We start from the raw sequence: 20,340 nt of genomic DNA, 5'->3' as shown, positions 1-20,340 counted from the left end.
CCTGTTACAGGGCTGGACCCTGGGACCACAGAGAAAAGCAAAGACATGGCTGGTTGCAGATGGAAAGCATCTCATTTCACTGTAATGGGTTTCCAGGTGATTTTTAAAAGCAATCTCAGGACTAAGGCACAGCTGGTCACCTGTGAGAGATTCAGGCTGAGAGCAGGACCAGGCACCAGGGTGAGCTGGCCTGTGACAGCTGACCCAGCCGTGTGTTCCTGCCAGCTTCCCTTTCCAGGCAGTCTACCACTGCCGCACAGATCCTGAGCACTGGTGGTAATTTCAGAATTTGAACAAATTCTTGGCAACCTTCCATTTTTTGGGTGACTAGCATCTTTGACCAATTAAAAATAAAAACGTTCCATAGCTGACCTGCTGGATGTAACTAGCCTTAGCACGAATTCTAAACTAGGTAGGTGACTCAGCACTCAGCTAAACAGGTACTTCTCTGCTGGAGGTTCTAAATATAGTTACATCACAGTTTACCACCTATGACTAACCGTGATGTTAAAATTTTACCCTGACAATCATGACAATTAGACACTTTAGACTGAGTTGAAAATGTACCTGGGCCTCTTCACTCTTTATTTCAGCTGTGCTGCGTGGCTTACGGGATCTTACTACCCAGACCCTTAGTGAAAGTGCACAGTCCTAACCACTGGCCCACCAGGGAATTCCCTTTACTGCTCTTCAGAAGCCTGGCCTATCTGTGCCATTGAGAGAGCACCCAGTACAGCAGAAGCTACAGACATGGAAGAGCAGAGCCCTGGAGTCCTGCCAGCGCAGCCAGAAGAGACAAGCAGCCCAAGGACTCAGGAAGCCCATAGTGGGTCCTCCCAGGCCCAGGAAGCCGAGAGCAATGCCGTCACTAGGGCGGGCGGCCGGGCTGTGCAGCTGAAGGGAGTGATTAGGATTTTCTGCAACGGCAGTGCTTAGGACCACGACTTACCCTACTGTGGACTGGAAGCTAAAAGAAGGGTAACCTTTCTGGCTAAAAAGTGAGACAGGGCAGGAAACAGCCAGCACGATAAGTCTGAAGGTAGAAAACAGGACTGTTGACTTGATCTACTAAAATCAGAAACTGAAGACAAGTTCCAGAGCTACTGCTGTGCAAATAAGTTCAAGGTGTAAACTGAGCACTGCTTGTCCTCGTGTCCTGACGTCACACATTCACTGGGGACTTGGACAAAGGTGTAAGAAGGAACAGTCATTCTGTTTAAAACCTCCAAAGGGAAGAAACCCCGAGTTTCCGCATCCACGGCACCTCTGTCCACAGCAGTGTGGACCCTGTGAAGCCTCTCCACAACCCCCAAGGCAGGAGCCCCACTCAGCCACCACCTTGCCTTAGAGCCTGGTGAGGAGAGGCTGAAAGGAATGCTCCACAGACCCAAGTGAGCACGTTTTCTAAAGAGCTCTCAACACGCCTCAAAAATACATTTGCCTCTAAAAGAAAGGTTAAAAAACAGGGAAGTTTATTGTAGGACGCTTGGCCAATATATGGATAAATGGAATGGAGATGCCTACACGTCCTTCTGAAAACCAGCCATGATTTGAATTTAAAAATTGCTACAAGCAAAGTTTCACTCGTCATGATGCTTTCTTTTGTTTCTTCTTTTCATTTTCTTCTTTTTCTTTTTCAATCTCAGCAACGTATTTCTCAATTTCCTCAGGATTTAAAATCTACCAAAGGAACAGTGTATGGTTAGCCACACAAGGTGCCCCCGAACATAAGCCCCAGATGCCCGTGGTAGCTGCTTCTACAGGAAAGCAAGGCCACGTGTGCCTGACCCAGGGAACAAGTTGGAACTGATGTGTAGGTGATTATTAGAAAGCAGCAGCACACGCGCACAGCTGAGGTTTTCAGCACGCCACGAGATCAACAACGGGAATGCTTTGTTTTCGCCTCATTTGTGGGGATCCCGGGAAAGAACCTTTCTCGGCGCTAAAGCCACATCAGAATGGTCCTGGATGTGCACTGCCCCTGCCCTGACCATTGCGGATACTCCACAGGTAAGTGCAGCAAACCAACTTGATGATTACCTTGAGGGGCTGATCTCGCCTCATAACAGCAAGTTCTATGTTTTTGCCGCCTGACTGAACCACCTTGGAAGAGAGAGAAGAGTGTTAAGATACCTCACCCACCTCAAGACCAAACAGCACCCTTATGTGCCCTGTGAACCGAAACCCAGCACTGCCACACAAGGGGAGGGGGTGGGGCACGGGGGTCCCAGCACCCAAAGCGTGTGTCCTAGCTGCACGCTGATGTGCAGAGGCCTCTGGGATACCTGCACCCCCTCTCCTGGCAGTTGGATTTGGTCAAGGTTGTGGTCCCTCCTCCTGCACTGCAGGTGTGCTCACGGCCCTCTCATCTACTTGCAGCCTTTGGCACCACTAAGCCCTGACATCTGGACCCCAGCCCGGCCTTAAACCCATGAGGCCCTCTGCCTCTGGCTTCACCCCCTAGCACCTCCAAGGTCTTGACAAAGTCCAAAGCCTCGTGGCTGCCATCCATTATTCCCAGTTCTTCTAATTTCCTGACTCTAGTAGTGGCTTGAGCATCAGAAAGACTGAGCTCTTGCCAAGCAACTTAGCCTCTTGGTACTCGGACTCCCCAGACATATGAGGAGCTGATAAAGCACCAGAGCGGTGCCTGATGGTACTGCTGGTGCCCTCGCCGCCTCCTTGTTGCCCATACATCAGCTGCTGCGTTCTGTGCCATCCATCCCGCCCAGCCCAAGCACCACCCCCACGGCCTGGGGGTCTTCACCATCTTGTCCAGGTTTCAAACACAAACTTACTTCCAGAAGGGCCTTGATAACCAGCTTAATAGTCAGATCATCTGTTTCGATGGCTTCGTCGGTGTAATTCTTCTCTAGAAATTCACGCACTGACTTGGCACCCCGGCCTATAGCATTGGCCTGAAACAGGGCTGTGTGTTATACGGCGCACAGCGTGACAGCCCAGAGCCAGCCCAAGAACACGCCCGTGCCCCACCCCCACGCAGGCCAGCCCGCGCCACTCTGCTCCTGTGCACTGTGGTGAGGCAGCCTGGCGGGAGGGGGGCCTGTACTCCAGGCCTGCCACCTCACTTCTTTTTGCAAAGGGGTATTTGGAGTCTGTGCTAACTCCTACCAAGAACAGCATCCTATTGAAAGATACATGGGCAACTTGACTTCCCCGCGTATCCTTACACCTTGCTGTCCTTTTCTCTCCAACAGCAACGCTTAACGACTCCTCAGCTCCCAAGTCACAAGTGCTGTGAACACAACGTGTACACACCTGTCTGTAGGACTAGGCCAGCTCAAGTTCCCAATGGCCTCCAAAGCTGCTTCTACTGGCAAGATGGCCCCAAGCCCCTCTGTTTTGTCAGGGACTCACCTTCCAGGCATGGTACGTGCCGGAGGGATCAGTCTGGTAGAGCCGGGGGGTGCCATCAAAGTCAAAACCCACAATAAGAGCAGAGATGCCAAATGGCCTGCGCCCGTTGCTCTGTGTGTAGCGCTAGCAGAAAAAGAGACTCAGTGACACCGTTGCCTCGGCACGACGGCCCCCCAGAACCCCCCGTGAATAAAATACACACAACGTTTCAAACACAGCTTTCCATGAAGGGATGGAAATAAATGAAGCCCACGTCCAGGTTATTTGTGGTCTTCCACGTTCCTCCTTCCCTGGCTGCATTTTCACTCCTAGAAACACCAGAACCACCTCATGGAGCACGGCTGGGGCTACTTGGAACTATTTTGACAGCAGATGCAATCTGCCTACACATTTGGTTCCCAGGTGGCTAAGACTTCACCAGAGTGGGGGTGGCTTTCACCCCTCCCAACTGCTTCGTGACTGGTCACTCAGAACAACAACCAAAACGATACCGTTTCCCTCTGGAGACGTGAACCTGGACTGCCCCCTGCCACTCAACACAACACGACCGTGACAGATGACACCAGAAAGGCTAAATGACGGTAAAGTCACACATGGAGACGTCATGGCCAGGAATGCGTGTGTGAAACAAGTACAGCTTCCTGATTTCCCCATGCTGACGTGTGCAGCCACATGAGGTATTGCGGCAGGACACTCCACGCAAAGCACTGAGTGCTCATAGCCAGAGCCAAGCCGCCGTAGGCAGACACGCACCTGCTTCAGACTGGCGATGTACCGCGTGATGTACTCCACGGTGACCGGGTCCTCCACGGTCAGCCGGTGGCTCTGGCATTCCACCCGGGCCCTGTTGATGACTATCCTCGCGTCAGCAGTCAAGCCTGCAAAGACCACAAAGACAACTCCCCCTGAGCCACGCCTCGTCCGGTCCATCATGGAGGGCAGCGCAGATCCCACGAGTGGACAGCAGTTAACCTTGGGCAAAGATTCTAAAACCGGTCCTCTGATACCCAGCACCAAGGTCATTCTGAGTGCTCGACAGTGGAACCAGGGGCCTCTGTGAGCAGCTTGGAGAAGGTTGTGTGTACGAGGAGCTCTATGTCAGGCTATAAAAACACTAATTTTTTTGACAAAGCAAGTCAATCTCTAGTTTAAGTAAACTGGGATCTTCCTGCCGAGAAAGGAAATGAATGAAACCACAGGGATGCAAGAACACACTGCACATCCCAAGAGCAGGCTGCTGTCCAGCTCTCCCCACTTCACAGGTGCAGTTAGCTGTGGACAGCTGACTCTTCTCCTGCCAGCAGCAATGAAAGTGACAGCACAGCCCCTTACCCTGCGGGTGTTTATTCACTTAGCCCCTAGGCTTCAGCTTCCTGGGGAAGACACCCCCCGCCCCGTGGCCAGCCCTTTTCTTAAAGGCAAATCTTTCTTTTAAATGATTTCAGTCTTCCCAACTTACACATCTCTCAAAAGCCCTTCCACCAGGTTAACCTCCAGAGCACTGTTCTTCTAGGAGACTAAGGAATACAGCACTGACCCCAGACTCACCCGCAAATGCCATGCAGACATTGTCATCCAGAGCACAGATCTTCCGCACTGTCCTTTCATCCTGCAGTTTGGCCACTGACTTCTTCTCCACACCAAGAACAACTATGTCTTTTCCTCGAACACCAACCTTCAATAAACATCAACAGGGCACTTAAAATTATACCAAAACCCTCCCGCGCACACACTTTTTTTTTTTTTTTTTGGGCCATGCTGCAAGGCTGGCAGGATCCTAGTTACCCAACCAGGGATTGAACCCGGGCCACGGCAGTGAAAGCACCCAGTCCCAATCACTGGACCGCCGGGGAATGCCACCTCCTGCACTCTTGAAACCAATGTGCACAGTGGTGGGGAAGTGCTTGACATGGTATCAGGTGGACAACGTATCAACTATTACAGGGAGGCCCATGGCTTTCTGTCTATGGCTGACACTGTAGCAGGGAAAAAGATGTATCAAAAAAGTGGGGGGAGAAAATCAACCACTGCCAGTTAAACTCCCCAATTGAAGCAGAAGCAGGCACAAATGAGAGACAATCACTTGAAAAGGAACCTCTTCACCAGCTAATTCTTCAACGTGAGGGGCTGTCCCCAGGCACAGTGGGCTGTTTGGCATCACCCTGGAAGTCTCCACGTGGGTTGCAGAGAAGCACTGGCTGGCAGGGTCTGGATTTCAACGAGCTTTCGCGTGAACTGTCTTCCCTGGTCTTCAAAGTTCCCAAGGGACAGAAGGCCAGGCCCAGAGGCAGTGGTCAAGTTAAGCAAACATAGCCACCCTGGCTGGCCCACGGTAGTGTGTGTGTGTGGAGGGGGGTGTCAGATGAGGTAGGTCACAGGATGGATTGCGGCCTTAATTTCCAAAGAGATTCAAGAAATGAAAAATACTTCAAAATTTACAGTACCGCATGTGTTTTCTCTCTGCCCGCTCAAACCTCTGCAACCAGGCGATAAAAGAAAACCCATCACCCCGTTTGACCGGTGATGAAACTGACGTGCGTCCTGAAAACAGCACGTGCTTACACCTGAAGCAGGGGTCTACACGAGACGCGCTCAGGTGCCAGGCGGCACGGGTCGGGAGCAGTGTCCAGGCGGGGGAGGACTCAGCAGTCGGACCCAAGAGGGAGCCTGCCCGCCGCGCCAGCGGCCCGGGAACGGCAGGGCTGATGCTGACACCGGCCGCCCTTTGTTCTCCAGGCGGAGCCGTACCTCGAGGGCGCCTGCTCTCCGGGGGGAGCGGGGGCGGGGGCAGGCTACTGGGGGCCGTCCAGACAGCTCCCCCGAGCCGCTCACTCCGGGAGCGAGGCGTGCGGCGCGCGCACGGGGCGGGGCCTGCCTCCCGCAGCCCCGCGCCCCCCACCCCCGGGACCCCGCCAAGATGGCGGCGGCGGAGACGGGCGCGCGCACGGCCCGGACACGGACGCGCGCCCCGAAGGCGGCGGCCTGCAGAGCGCCCGCCGAGCCGCGAGCAGCCCCGCGCGCCCGTCCGCGGAAGCCGGCGCCCGCAGAGCCGCCCCACCCGCCCTCGCGAGTCCCGCCCGCGGCTCGCGACGCCCCTTCCCTGAGGCGACGCCCCCGCCACGGCTCCCGCGTGCGCCCCGCACCCCCGCGCCGCCCCGAGCCCCGAGCCGCGGGGCCTCCGCCTGGCCCCGCGCCCGCCTCCCCGCTCACCGCGGTCGAGCCCTTCTTCACGGCCTCCTGCGCGTACTCTACTTGGAAGAGGTGGCCGTCGGGCGAGAAGACGGTGATGGCGCGGTCGTAGCTCATGCCGGCGGGGCGACGCGGCCGGGGCCGGGAAAAGCGCAAACTCACGGCCGCGCAGCCCGCGCCTCACGACGTCGCCGCGCCCGCGCCCCCGCCCCCGGCGTCCGCGGGCGTCAGGCAGCGTCCGCGGGCGTCGGGCGGGGCCGGACGGGGCGCGCGCGCGCCGGGGCGGGGCCGGGCCGAACCACCGGCGGCCGGGCGCGGGGGGCGGCGCGGCGGCGGCGGCGGGCCGGGTGCGGGCCGCGGGGCGGCTGCCCGGGGCGCCGTGCGGGGCTCGGTCTCGGGCTGCGGCGGGGCGCGGGGGCGCGGCGCGGCGGGCCCGGGGGCGACGCGGCGGCGGAGGGGCGGGCGGGCCCACGGCGCGGCGTCCCCTGCGCCCCCCGCCCCCCCGGCGACGGCGGAGAATGAGCGCCTGGGGCGGCCGAGAGCAGCCGGAGAATAAGCCCCGGTGATCTCGGGCCGATCCCGCACCCGCGACCATGTCGGTGGCCTTCGCGTCCGCCCGGCCGAGAGGCAAAGGGGAGGTCACGCAGCAGACTATCCAGAAGGTGGGCTGGGGGTCGGGGGGCCGCGGGGTGCGGGCGGGTGCGGGGCCGGGTCGAGGGCAGCCGGCGGGCGCGGGGCGCGAACAAAGCCGGGGCGCAGCCGGCCGCCGCGACCCCGCCGTGGCCCCGCGCGCGCTCCGCGGCCCGCGTGCGCCCGCTGGGGCGGGGGCGCGCGGGGGCCGTGGGCAGAGGCGGGGGGCGGCCCGCGGGGCGGTGTCGGCGCGGCCAAGCCGGGAAGACCCGGGGCCGCGCCGGGCACAGTGGGGACCCGCCGCTTTCGGGGCCAGAGGCTGCGGGCAGGAGCGCGGGGCGGCGGGACCCGGCGCCCGAGAGCCGGTGTCCGAGGGATGCCGCCCGCGGGGTGCTGTCCGTGGAGCCAGGCCGAGAACGACCCGGGGCCTCGCCGGGCGCGGTGGTGACTCGCGGTCCTTGGGGCCGCGGGCAGGGGCGCAGGGCGGCGGGACCGGGCGCCCGGAGAGTGATGTCCGCCGGCCACCCCCTGCGCAGAGGGGACCCGCCTGGCTGGCGAAAGCAGGGGTGCCGCGCGGTGGGCGGCCCCGGCCCCTGCGCGCACCCTGACTGGTGGAGGGGCCACGGGGCGCACGCGCCGACGGGGACCCGTCCCGGCAGCGGGCCACGCCCGCCGCCGTAGGTGCTGGCACTGCGGGGCGCACACGGGCCCATCCCCAGTGTGGGACGCCGTTGCAGCAGCCCCGCAGCCCTTTAAGCAGCGCGCGACACCTCGGGGCCGACCTGCGGGCCGAGCTTAGCCGCCCTCATTCGCGTGTCAGATTGTTCTTCGGCGAGACGCCCGCCTCGTCACCTGACATAAACTTTACAGATTCGCTTTACAGCCTTGCCCGTGTTCTGTAAGTTTCTGGAGATAACCTTCTCGTGGGTTTGGGGGCGCCTTTAACAAAGCCTTAAGTTTTGAAATTGAGAGTTGAATTTTTCTGTTTCCCTTTGGAAGATAAGCTCAGGAGAAACGAGGTGTGAGTCATTTCCAGTTGAGTTTTCTCAGTGTCTTGGTGGCGACGTTGCTTTCTATTCTAACCGGGCGTCCTTGGCAGTATTCCTTCGTTTCCGTGTGCCTCTTTTTCCCCCAAGGGATTCCCTTCTGTGGTCGTGGCCCTGCTTCCTGGATGTTGTGCGGGGATCTGGTAGACTTGTCTTCAGCCTCTTGACTATTTTGAGGCTAATTTTGCTTGACTGGTTGTGACAAATGAGGAGCCTCAGTATGTGCTAGATAGGAAAGAGGTGACTTGAGAAACAGGAAAAATAGAGGTTTAAAAGTGGGGCATTTTTATTTGTTCAGCCAACACTTGTGGAGTGCTTACTGTATACCAGCCCTTATTCTAAGCGCTCTGCAGGTCTCAGTTCATTGGCTTTCACCTGGTGGTTACTGTCATCCCCCTTTTATCCACCAGGGACCAGGCATAAGGGAGCTAAGTGCCCGCCCCCTGGTAAGTGGTGCACCAGGAGTCGAACCCACACAGCGTCTCTAGGGGGCGCCCTGTCTGGGGACCCTGGCTTTTTGGAGCTTTAAGTGTTATGAGTATAGTCTCTGTTCCTGAAGGGGCCTTGGCATCAACATTCACCCAGTTATTTGCGCTTTGCACCCACCCCTTATCAAAGCTCTCCAAAGTCTCCAGGCGAAAGTGTGTCGGAGCGCTGCTCCCAAACAGCAGATCGGAAAGACTGCATCCCAGGCAGCAGATCTGCCTGCTGACCATCGGAGATGCATCTTCAGCTTAGGCTGTCATCTGGTTTGATCTGATAGGGGTAAAGTCTGTGTACTCACCTTGGTGTTTTGTCAGTGTGTGTGTGTACCCAGGGCTCTTCTGCTGGTGTTCTGAGAGGGCTGAGAGGGGCGTGGTCTGCACTCACGTGAGCTGTGCCCACAGCACAAGTTGGTGCTCGGAGCACTGAGAAAAGCCAGGGCTTCCTTGGAAGCCTGCTTGGTAGAGAGAGAGCAGGAAGTATGTTCTTGTCCTTAGAGTATATTTGGATAGGAGCCTGCCTGGCAAACTCCTACTCAACCTTCAAGGCCCCCCAGAATGTTCCCTCCTCCCGCCCCCTTTGCAGTCCTGTAGTGAGTGCAGCACTTTGACACATCACTTGGGCTCCCAGGTTTTCATGTTGCTGACCTGTTCTTCTTGTGTCCCCAGGTAGGCACAGTGTCTGGCACAGTCAGTGCTGAGTACATGCTGGAGCGTCTGTGACACTGGTTCCGTCAGTGCACGTGTTTGGGACAGGCAGTGGGATTCGCTTCCTGTGGCTGCCGTGACAGATTACCACAAATGGGGTGGTTTAAAACGGCAGAAATTGATTTTCTTACAGTTCCAGGGGCCAGAGTCCAAAGTCATGGTGTTGGCAGGGTTGGTCACTTTCTGGGGTTCTGAGGAGGATCTGTTCCAGGCCTTCCTCTGAGTTTCTGAGGGTTGCTGGCAGTCCTCGGAGCTCCTGGGCTTATAGACGCATCACCCCGATCTCTGTCTGCATCTTCGCATGGCCTCCTTCCTGTGTGTGTCTCTGCATCCAATTTCCCTCTTCTCATAAGGACACCAGTCATAGGATTTAGGCCCACCCTAATCCACGTGGCCTCAAATGTAAGTCAATTACGTTTGCAAAGACCATATTTCCAAATAAGACTATGGTCACAGGTGCCGGGAGTTGGGACTTGAACGTATTATTTTGAGGAACACAGTTCAACTCATAAAAGAGGATATTTGGGGGAGGGGTGTACCAGACAAGAACCAAGGAGCAGGGGTAGGAAGGGTCTCAAAGATTAAGGGAGTCATGGGTGGTCCTACCTGTGGCCTGCAGGAAGCAGTTACAGGCACCCAAACTGGCAGGGCTGGGAGAGCCAGCCTGATCTGGGGTGCCTGGGCTGCGTGCTCAGGTGGCTTTGCTTGTGGTGACCAAGCATAGTGTTTGTGCAGGTGCGACACAGGTGAGAACCACAGGGGGCATAACTTTGCCGGAGGTCCTGAGGTGGACGCGGGCAGTGGGCCCTGTACCTGGCCAGCTGGTCTGCAGGCCGGGACCTGCCCTGAGCTGCTGTCCCTGGTTTGGGACACCACTTGTGGGGGCGGAGGGCCGTGTGGCTGGGCGGAGGCACATTGGAGGGGCCCCGGGGCGTGTGCCTCGGCTGGCGTGGGGGGCCTGTTTGTCACTTGGCACACAGTAGTTGCTTAATAAATGTCACGTTTGTCCTTAATGTCCGCATCGGTGTCCTTGGCCGGGGAGCGGCCGTGGTGTCTTGTCCCTCTGTGCCCGCAGCACCTCGTACAGGGGGACCGGCTCCACGGGGGCTGCTGGACGGGGGGCAGCCGGCGTGTTTGCTGGTGCGGGGCTGGTCAGGGAGGGTGAGACCAGCAGGGTGGCTGCCTGGCCCTGTGTCCTCTGTGCCCAGGGGCAGGGGTGGGGACACTGGGGTAAGGGCTGGCCATCTGGTTGGGGGGGATGCCCTGTGTTCTCTCAGACCTGGAACTTCTCTTAAAGAACCTGGGCGAATTCATGAGGGAGGTGAATGGGCCATGTCACAACGTCGAGCTGTCTCCACAGCGAGGATGGCCTGGGGACTCCAGACCTCCACAGCTTGGCCATCTGATTGTTTCTGAAAGTGCTTTCTTCCCCGTGGGCAGAGGCCTGGGAAGGGTCTCTGGGAAGGGGAGTGGTGGTGTCCCCTCACTCTGGTCCTTGGGGCCAGTGCTGGGGAGGGGCGGGGATGGGGCCTGGGCCAGGGTGCTGCCTCTGAATGCACTTGAACCTGTGCTGTGGAGGTCTGCGTGCAGCCCCTGCCGATGGGGAAGTGTGTTCTCCGGGAGGGAACAGCCACCGCCAGGCCTCTGTCCTCTCTGCCCCGTGAAACCTGGTGTTGAGCCCTCCTGCAGGCCCCCCTCCCCCACAGGTGTTGTCCTGGGGGCCCTCTGGTGGAAGATGGAAGCATCTGGATAATGTCCACCCCCCACCCCGCACCCCAGGCAGTCGCCTGCCCTCCTCCAGGGCTGCCTGTCTTCCAGAGTCTGGAGGCAGATAGAGGGGGCGGCAGCCTGGGGTCCTGTGACACTCACAGGTGTCCCCGCTGCCCAGCCCTCTGCCCCAGCCTGTTCCCTGGGCTGGTGGGTCAGGGCCTGGGCTCCGGCCTCTGTGCTGGGAGTCAGAGGGCAGTGGCCCTGTGATCCGCGGGCTGCGCGTAGCAGCTGCCATCCCACCCCGGAGTGGGGGAGCCCAGCATTGATGTCCCCAAGTCACAGGACTGCCCGATCTGTGGCGGGCACCACGACGGCGCCCCCTGCCGTGTGGATGGGATAGGACGCAGAGGCTCCGGGAGAAGGTGCTGGATGTTTGTGCAGTGAAGGCTCCTGAAACGTGGTCCCACCCCCTACCCCCCTCCTCGGCCAGCACAGCTCCTGAGCAGATAGCGATCGCACCAGGGCTGCTCCCTGTTCTTCTCGGCACGGGGGTGGGTGGTGGGCGGTGGGCCCTGGGGTGGGGGTGAGGGTGGAGTCCCGGGGAGCTGGGGGTGGTTTCCTGGGTTCCGATTCTCGTTCAGCTGTGACAGCGCACAGCCCTGCCCCGCTGGGCCTCGGGTTCCTTCTTTTAAGGAGGATGACATCGTCGGGTCCTCACAGCTGCGCTCGTGGTTAAACGTGATCGCCCGGCACAGGAAGGCGCGCGACCTTGTCGGTGACAGTCTCAGCCCTTTGATCGGAATCTTGACCGGAAGCGATGAGTGGGTTCTGAAGGGGCAGTGGTTCCAAACCGCAGGAAACCACCGAGTCCGGCCTCGTCGTGTGAAGAGGCAAAGGGAGCCACGTTCGGTGACTGAAGACAGGAAGTGACCCCGCGTCGCCTGAGGAAGATGGACGTGTGTTTGCAGTTGTGTCCACGTTAATGTGTCTTACTGTGTCCTTGGCATCTTTGGAGATTGAACGTGTGTGTTGGACACAGAGGTAGGATCACGAGGCGGGGGCCAGCCCCTCCCAGGGACACCGTGGGAGGAAGGTTTGGCCTTTTTTGAAACCCACACACATGATTCGTGGATCTGCAATCAGGTGAACATCGGAAGGGGTCCCGTCAGCATCCAGCAGCAGAGTCTGTGGCGCCGGTGCAGCTCGTGCATCCTCTGGGGCGGTGGCGGCCGTGTGCTCAGGAGAAGCAGCCCTGACCCATCAGCACTGTCTGCCCCGAGAGCTGCGGCGGGAAGGGAGGTCCAGGCACCTGGTGCCGCTCACCCCAGGCTCGTCCCTCTCACACGTCCCAGGAATGACCTCACCCGGTGTCGGGGGGCGTGCACTGCGGCCTCGTTTGTAGCTGCAGAAGCCAGAGACCGACTGAGTGCTATGTCTCTGTTCCGTGGAATTCTCTGGAGCTTAGGAAACGAGGGGGGATCTTCGTGGCTGATACAGGACAGTTTCCAAGACATCAGGGAGGATGGGAGACCAGCAGGATGGGAATGCTCCATGTGTACGCACAGCGAGGGGGTGGGGGATGCTTCCAGAACCAGGCAGGGTTGGCTGGAGTGGCAGCCATGGGTGGGAGGTGCGAGGCCCACCCTTACCTTGGGGCCTCCGGGACTTTAGCACGTCCGTGAACCTCTTCCCATTTAAAGGGAGGCAACCTTTGTTCATTACAAAAACAGCCACAAGGACATCGTGAAGGGTCTTTCTGACCATTGTGGGGTGACCTGAGCCCCCCTCGGCAGCAAGCCTCAGGGCTTCCAGGCCTCTCTCAGGGCTTCTGTGGCCCCTATTCTAGGGTTGTCATGGGGGGGCCACTTCCCTCTTCAGAGATCCTCAACCAGGGTTCCCCCGGTAGCCTCAGCCCCTGTGCCCCACTCTCTCTGTGGGCTCTAGGACCCCCTAGTCCCTCCCCTTCCCAGTTCCCTGTTATCCTCACTCCCTCACTTGCCCAGGCAGGACCCCATTTGTGGTGTCCACAGCCCCAGACTCGTCCTCTGAGCCCAGCCCTGCCTCCTCACCTGCGCCTCCTCACAGCCAGTGGAGCCCCCACACGACTCAGCAGTTCCCTTGCGGCTGAGTCCAGTCCCTCGTAAAGCCTGTGGTCCATTGTCACGGAGACAGCAGCCGAGGAAGGACACTCCCCGGCTCTGGGCCCTTGTTCCCACCCCAGCAGAGACACTGGGCTTAGTGTCAAGATGCTCTGACTGCCAAGACGTCAGCCAGCGCCCAGAGGCTTCACGAGGCCTGTGCTTCTGGGTGCCCTCCCGAGCCCAGAGGCCACCAGGACGGCCACATGCAGAAGGAGGCCCCAACCTCACCCCCCCACGTGAGACCCTCAGCAGACCCGCCCTGAGGCTCAGAATCATGAGAACTAAGAAACTTGTTTTCACCACTGTGCGAGGGGATGTTTGTGACGCAGCCGCAGGTGACAGATGCGCCCGTGTGTGTCATGACCTTGGTCCCATAGGCCTCTGCGGGCAGCCCAGGCTGTGGTGCAGAAAGCCACCCTCTCTGCCGGGCACAGGACTCCCTGTCCCCCAGCTGCCCCACCGTTGCCTGTCTCTGACCTGCCACAGTCTCTGCTCCAGGTTCGTGGAACTTTTGTCTCCATTTTTGGACACGCCTCGCTGTGCGGGCCTTTGCCTGTGCTGTCCCCTGCACCTGGGCTGCCCTTCCTCCATCTCCACCTGTGCGTCCCAGTCAGCTTCCCTGCCCCAGCTCAGACATCATCCCTGGGTGCCTCCCCCCCGCCCCCACCCCTATTCCCACTGCCAAGATCATGACCGGCACGCTGCCGCCTTGTGGCACCGAGCAGACGTGTGCCCACCGCCATCTCTCCCTGACTGCAGCTGACTGCCGCCTGTGCTACCGTGAGCAAGGGTGGGGTCTGGCCACCTCCTCGTCCTGCTTGCCTGGGCCTAGGACGGGCTTTCAGAGACAGGGATCTCACCACCACTCGGCAGCCGACACCCTCAACACTGAGCTCCAGCTTTTCCACCTTCTCTACTCTCTGCCCCAGCATCCTCGCCTCTGGAGACCTGGGCCACGTTGGGCACTTGGGTTTCAGCCTTCATACCTTAAGAGTCTCCAGATCCTTTCTCTGTGACATCTCCTGTCAACCCTGAACCTGTAGAAAATCAGACTTCCCGAGAGGGTAGAGAGTGAGGGTACTGCCTTCTGGTGCAGGAATACACAGAACCACCTGTGAGAAAGCTCAGGAGACAGCATTGAGTACGCGAAGAGGTAGATTGTTAATCCTCCCATCAGTGTAAGTGGTGTCTTTATTTTTCAGCTATGTAGTGTGGATACACAGTTTTAGACACACACCAGGTAGAGAGAGGAGTAGGTGAGCCCCTGGACCCGCCCAGCCCTGGCAATCCCAGACTCTGTAAAATCACCTGTTTAACAACATTGTAAGTCAACTGTGCTCCAACATGAAAGAAGAAAAAAAATTAAGTAAAAAAATTGAAAAGATCAAAAGAAGAAACTTTAAAAAATAATAAAAATAAAATCACCTTTTAAACGGTAACTAACAAATGCCTGTTTTAGAAATTTCAATGAACACAAATACATAAATAAAGTCTATATTTGTAATCTCCAATCTGGAGAGAGCCAGGTTTTCCCTCCTGTCACTTATTTCTTGTTTTTAGGTTAGATTTTGTACTCATCAAAACCATGCCTGCACATAAAGAATCAAATAGCATTGTGGGGCTTATGTTAAACTTTGGGGGTCACTCTTCCACCCCTGTTCTGTTTCCCACCTCCCAGCAGTACCCTCTTGCTCTCGTCATTGCTAAACCAACGGCTACTTGAATGATTTTAGTTTTAGGCATTGTATGTTCACTGAGTCTGCTTGGGCCCTTATAACAGAATACCATGGATATTCATTTGTCACAGCCTCCCTTGGAGGCTGGAAATCTGAGAGCAAGATGTGGCAGGTTTGGTTCCCAGCAAGGACCTGCTCCCTGGCTTGCAGATGGCTGGCTGCCGTCACTCTGTCTTCACATGGTGGATGCAGGAGCTCTGGTGTTGTCTTCTTCTCACAAGGGCAGTGATCTCATGATGAGGGCTCTACCCCCATGACCTCATCTAAACCTAATTACCTCCCAAAGGTACCACCTCTAGATGCCCTCACATGGGGAGTTAGGTCTTCAACATAGGAGTTTGGGGGAAACAGCAAATATTTAGTCCGTAACATTTATAGATCTCACATGATGACGATAGAAAAGGGGGACTTGGCTCATTTGCATGCCCCTCCCCCACCACACACCTGTGCTCCCCGGGATGGCTTCCTGGTGGCTGGGATTAGATCCACCTCTGGTTGTGCTGATATAACTGCTGTTCCATACAGGATTATAGGATCATTTCTCCTGCCCAGTCTTGTCTTTTCCCTGGAGTTGGCAGTCTCACTTTCTTTTTAATCACTTCTCACTAGTTTACCGCAGACTCTTCCAGCCATGGATGCCTCCTCAGCTCAGGTTGTCAGATTTATGGTCTCAGGGCTGCTCTTGGGCTTCCATGGGACTCCCTCCACCATGATCCCCGTTCTTTAGGTTTCTGTGTTGGTCTGAAGTCTTCCCCTTTTGGCATTTGCCCCCTTGTTTTAGGGGAGCACATCATTTTATAGATTCCTGAGAAAAGGTGTATGGGACATGAACCTTTAAAAGAATTCCCATATTCTCTTCACCCTGATTCACCAAGTTAACATGTTGCCTCACTTGGTCTCTGCTCCTCTCCCTGCCCCCCCCCCCCCATGCCCTGTGTATAAATATTATTTTTGCCGGAATTGTTTGAGAGTAAGTTGCAGACACGATACCCTTTTACTCCAAAGTGTCCAAGTATCACTTTCCTAAAAACAAAGACATAACCACAGAACAGAGATTGGGATGTGGGCGCTAGCATGGACGCAGGACTGTTATCTGATCTTCAGACCTAATTCTGATTCCCCATTTAGCCCAGTAATGTGCTTGATAGAATAAAATCCCAAGTCACATACATTCAGTTCCACAGTAAGGAATTGTTCATCCATCTTTTCTGTCTTTAAAACCTTGACATTTTTCAAGATTGTGGGTCAGTTATTGCACTCATTTGGTTGGAAGATGCATTTTCCTTTTCATGTTAGGGAAGTGTGTTCATTCTACCTGCATACTTGGTGTTTGGCTGGTTAAGACGGGGAGAGAACTCTCCCTTGGGATCAGGTTATTGCTCAGGATATCTCCCTAGCGATTGCCTCATTTTTACTCAGAAAGTGCCCACTCAGGATCCAGTTACTTCTCCTACAGAAGATGCCCCCCGGGACCAGGTCATTACTCCTCTGGCAGTCACTGTCAGAATTAGGTCATCACCTCTATAAGTCTCCCATGCAATTGGTCATGTCTCTCAGAAAGTCTCCCTAAGGATCAGGTAACCCCTCTCACAAAGTATACCTCAGGAACTGGGTCATTCCTCCTCTGACAGTCTCTCTCAGGATCCTGTCATCTCCCTCAGATAGTATCCCTCAGGATCAGGTCTTCACGCCTCAGGAAGTTTCCCTCAAGGTGGGCTAATCCCTCCTAAGAGTGTCTGCCTCAGGATCGGGTCATCCCTCCTTAGAAAGACTCATCAGCTCATCTCTTCTGCAAAGTCTCCCTAAGGGTCAAGTCATTCTCCTCAGAAGGTCGCCCTCAGGACCCAGTCATCCCTACTCACTAAATCTCCTGCAGGATTGCATCTTTTCTCTTCCGGAGGTCTCGCTAGGGATCGGATCATCTTTCTGCCAAAGCCTCCCTCAGGGTCAGGTCATTCTCTTTAGAAAGTCTCCGTCGGGATCAGTCATCTCCCCTCAGGAAGTCTTCCCCAGGATCAGGTCGTCCCAGCTCATAAAGTCTTTCTAGGAATCAGGTCATCTCTCCTCTGAAAGCCTCCCTTGGGATTGGGTCATTCCTCCTCAGAATACCTCCATCAGAATTGGCTCATCTCACCTTAGGAATTCTCTCCCAGGGTCAGGTCATCCCTCCTCAGAAGGTCTCCCACAGGATCAGATGGTCCCTTCTCTGAAAGTCTCCCTAAGGATCAGGTCATCTCTCCTCAAAGAGCCTCCCTCAGGGTCACATCATTCTCTTTAGAACGTCTCTCTCAGGATTGGGTTATCCTTCCTCAGAAAATCTAAATATTAAGTCATCCCACCTTAGGAAGTCTCTCTCAGGATCAGGTCATCCAACTCAGAAAGTCTTTCTAGGGATCAGGTCGTCTCTCCTCAGGAAATCTCCCTCAGGATTGGGTTAGTCCTCCTCAGAAAGTCTCTAAGGATCAGTCATCTTTCCTCCGAAAGTCTCCCTGAGGATCAGGTCATTCCTCCTCGCAAAGTCTCCCTAAGGATCAGTTCATTCCACCTCCAAAATTTTCCCTCAGGATCGGGTCATCCTTCTGCAGAAAGTCTCCCTCAGGATCATGTCATCTCCACTCTGAAGGATTCCCTCAGGGTCAAGTTTTCCCTCCTCAGGAAGTCTCCCTTTGGATGGGCTCATCCCTTCTCACAGTGTCTCCCTCAGGATCGAGTCATCTCCCCTCTGAAAGTCTTCTTCAGGGTCAGGTCATTCTCTTCAGAAAGTCTCCCTCAGGGACTGGGTTATCCCTCCTCTGAAATCTTTCTGAGGATTGGGTCATCCCACCTTAAAGTGCCTCCCTCAGGATCAGGTCATCCCTCCTTAGAAAATCTCCCTCATGTTGGGTCATCTCTCCTAATGAAGTCTGCCTCAGGAATCCGTTATCCCTCCTCAGAAACTCTCCTTCAGGATCAGGTCATTCGTCCTCAGAGTGTCTCTCTCAGGATCCCCTCAATCCTCCTCAGAAAGTCTCCTTCAAGAACAGGTTATCCCTGGGACTTCCCTGGTGGTCCAGTGGGTAAAGACTCTGTGCTCCCAATGCAGGGGGCCCAGGTTTGATACCTGGTTGGGGAACTAGATCCCACATGCCGCAACTAAGAGTCCGCATGCCACAACTAAGACCCAGCGCAGCCAAAATAAATAAATAAATAAATAATTTTTTTTTTTAAGGAACAGGTTATTCCTCCTCAGAAAGTCTCCCTCATGGTCTGGCCATTCTTCTCAACTTCTCTCTCCGGTGGTCATCTCCCCTCAGGAAATCTCCATCACAATTAAGGTCTTTCCTCCTCAGAAAGTCTTATGTTGCATCATCTCTCCTCTCAAAGTCTCTCTCAGGATTGGGTCGTCCCTCCTCAGAAAGTCTCCCTCATGATCAGTTTAGTCCCTCCTCTGAAAGTCTCCATCAGGTTATTCTTTTCAGAAAGAGTCTCCCTCAGGATCAGCTAATCCTCAGGAAATCTCTCTCAGGATCAGGTCATCCCTCCTCAGAAAATCTTCCTCAGGGTGGGTCATCTCCCTTTCGGAAGTCATCTTCAGGATCAGGTCATCTTTCCTCAGGAAGTCTCTCTCAGGATTGGGTCATCCCTCCTCAGATTGTCCCCTCAGGATCCCATCAATCCTTCTCAGAAAGTCTCCTTTAGGATCAGGTCATCCCTCCTCAGAAATTCTCCTTCACAATCTGTCCCTCTCCCTCAGAGTCTCCTCCAAGATTGGTTTATCCCTCCTCAGAAAGTCCCCTCAGATTTGCACCATCCCTCCTCAAGAGTCTCTCTCAGGATCAGGTCATCCCTCCTCAGAAAATCTTCCTCAGGGTGGGTCATCTCCCTTTCGGAAGTCATCTTCAAGATCAGGTCATCTTTCCTCAGGAAGTCTCTCTCAGGATTGGGTCATCCCTCCTCAGATTGTCCCCTCAGGATCCCATCAATCCTTCTCAGAAAGTCTCCTTTAGGATTAGGTCATCCCTCCTCAGAAATTCTCCTTCACAATCTGTCCCTCTCCCTCAGAGTCTCCTCCAAGATTGGTTTATCCCTCCTCAGAAAGTCCCCTCAGATTTGCACCATCCCTCCTCAAGAGTCTCTCTCAGGATCAGGTCATCCCTCCTCAAAATATCTCTATCAGAATTGGGTCATCCCACCTCAGGAAGTCTCTCCCAGGGTCTGAATTATTCTCCTCAGAAAGTCTCCTTTGGGATCAGGTCATCCCTTCTCTAAAAATCTCTTTCAGAGGTCTACGGATTGGGTCACCTCTCCTCAAAAAGGCTCCCTCAGGGTCACATCATTCTCTTCAGAAAGTCTCTTGCAGGATTGGGTTATCCCTTCTCAGAAAATCTAAGTATTGGGTCATCCCACCTTAGGAAGTTTTGCTTGGGGTTGGGTCATCCCTCCTCAGAAAGTCTCTAAGGATCAGTGATCTTTCCTCTGAAATTCTCCCTCAGGATTAAGTCACCCCTCCTCACAGATCCCTAAGGATCAGGTCATTCCTCCTCCAGAATTTTCTCCTAGGATCGGGTCATCCCTCCTCAGAAAGTCTCCCTCAGGTGACATCATCTCCCCTCAAGAAGTCTCCCTCAGAATCAGATCATCCCACCTCCGAAAGTCTCCCTTAGGATCTGGCCATTCTCCTAAGAAAGTCTCCCTCAGATCCGGTTATCCCTACCCAGAAAGTCTTTCTAAGGATCGAGTAATTCCTCCCTCTTTTTTGGGCCATCCCTCCTCAGGCAGTCTTTCTCAGGATTAGGTCATCACTCCTCAGAAACCATCCCTCAGGATCGGGTTATCTCCCCTCAGAAATTCTCCCTCAGGATCGGGTCATTCCACCTAAAGGAAGTCTCCCTCAGGGTCTGGCCATTCTCAGAAAGTCTCCCTGAGGATTTGGTCATCCCTCCTCAGAAAGAGGGAGACAGTCTGAGGAGGGATGACCCAATCCTGAGCGACAGTTCCTAAGGAGGGATGACCTGATCTTGGAGACACTCTGAGGAGAGGTGACCACATTCTGAGGGAGACTTCCTAGGGAGGGACAACCAGGTCCTTAGACATTCTGAGCAGGGATAACCCAGTCACAAGGGAGGCTTTCTGAAGAGAATAACCTGACCCTGAGAGAGACTTCCTGAGGAGGGATGGCCTGAATCTGAGGGAGACTTTCTGAAGCGGGATGACCCAATTCTGAGGGAGACTTCTGGGGAGAGATGACTGAACCTGAGGCCAACTTCTGAGGGGGCGTGACTCCAGTCCTGATGGAGAGGTTCTAAGGAGGGATGACCTGATCCTGAGGGAGACACTCTGA

General features: G+C 55.7%; 2 protein-coding genes across 3 annotated transcripts in view; one reads left to right on the top strand and one right to left on the bottom strand.

Annotated features, from left to right (window-relative positions):
* Window positions 1–1,450: 1,450 nt before the first annotated feature.
* PSMA7 (proteasome 20S subunit alpha 7) lies at window positions 1,451–6,793 on the bottom strand. The gene is made up of 7 exons (XM_057703532.1): window positions 6,589–6,793; window positions 4,927–5,053; window positions 4,132–4,256; window positions 3,379–3,501; window positions 2,799–2,918; window positions 2,041–2,103; window positions 1,451–1,680 (listed from the first exon to the last, which is right to left on the bottom strand). The coding sequence occupies exons 1-7, from the start codon at window positions 6,682–6,684 to the stop codon at window positions 1,588–1,590; spliced, it is 747 nt and encodes a 248-aa protein (XP_057559515.1). The 5' UTR covers window positions 6,685–6,793; the 3' UTR covers window positions 1,451–1,587.
* Window positions 6,794–6,986: 193 nt separating this feature from the next.
* Window positions 6,987–20,340, top strand: part of SS18L1 (SS18L1 subunit of BAF chromatin remodeling complex) — a 34,318-nt gene continuing 20,964 nt past the window's right edge. For both annotated transcript variants that reach the window (XM_057701481.1, XM_057701480.1), the window contains exon 1: window positions 6,987–7,229. In XM_057701481.1, coding sequence (XP_057557464.1) covers window positions 7,161–7,229 — 69 coding nt within the window. In that variant the 5' untranslated portion in view covers window positions 6,987–7,160. The remainder of the gene's footprint in view (window positions 7,230–20,340) is intronic.

The sequence above is a fragment of the Hippopotamus amphibius genome, chromosome 12 (genome assembly GCF_030028045.1).
Source record: "Hippopotamus amphibius kiboko isolate mHipAmp2 chromosome 12, mHipAmp2.hap2, whole genome shotgun sequence".
Classification (NCBI taxonomy): Eukaryota; Metazoa; Chordata; class Mammalia; order Artiodactyla; family Hippopotamidae; genus Hippopotamus; species Hippopotamus amphibius.
The sequence above is the reverse complement of the archived record's forward strand: the minus strand, read 5'-3'. Positions and strand labels throughout refer to the sequence as shown.

Coding starts and splice junctions, on each gene's coding strand:
- PSMA7 (XM_057703532.1), bottom strand. CDS start 6,684: ATGAGCTACGACCGCGCCATCACCGTCTTCTCGCCCGACGGCCACCTC. Junction 5,054..6,588: donor TGAAGAAGGGCTCGACCGCG/GTGAGCGGGGAG, acceptor TGTTTATTGAAG/GTTGGTGTTCGAGGAAAAGA. Junction 4,257..4,926: donor TGTCTGCATGGCATTTGCGG/GTGAGTCTGGGG, acceptor TGGTCTTTGCAG/GCTTGACTGCTGACGCGAGG.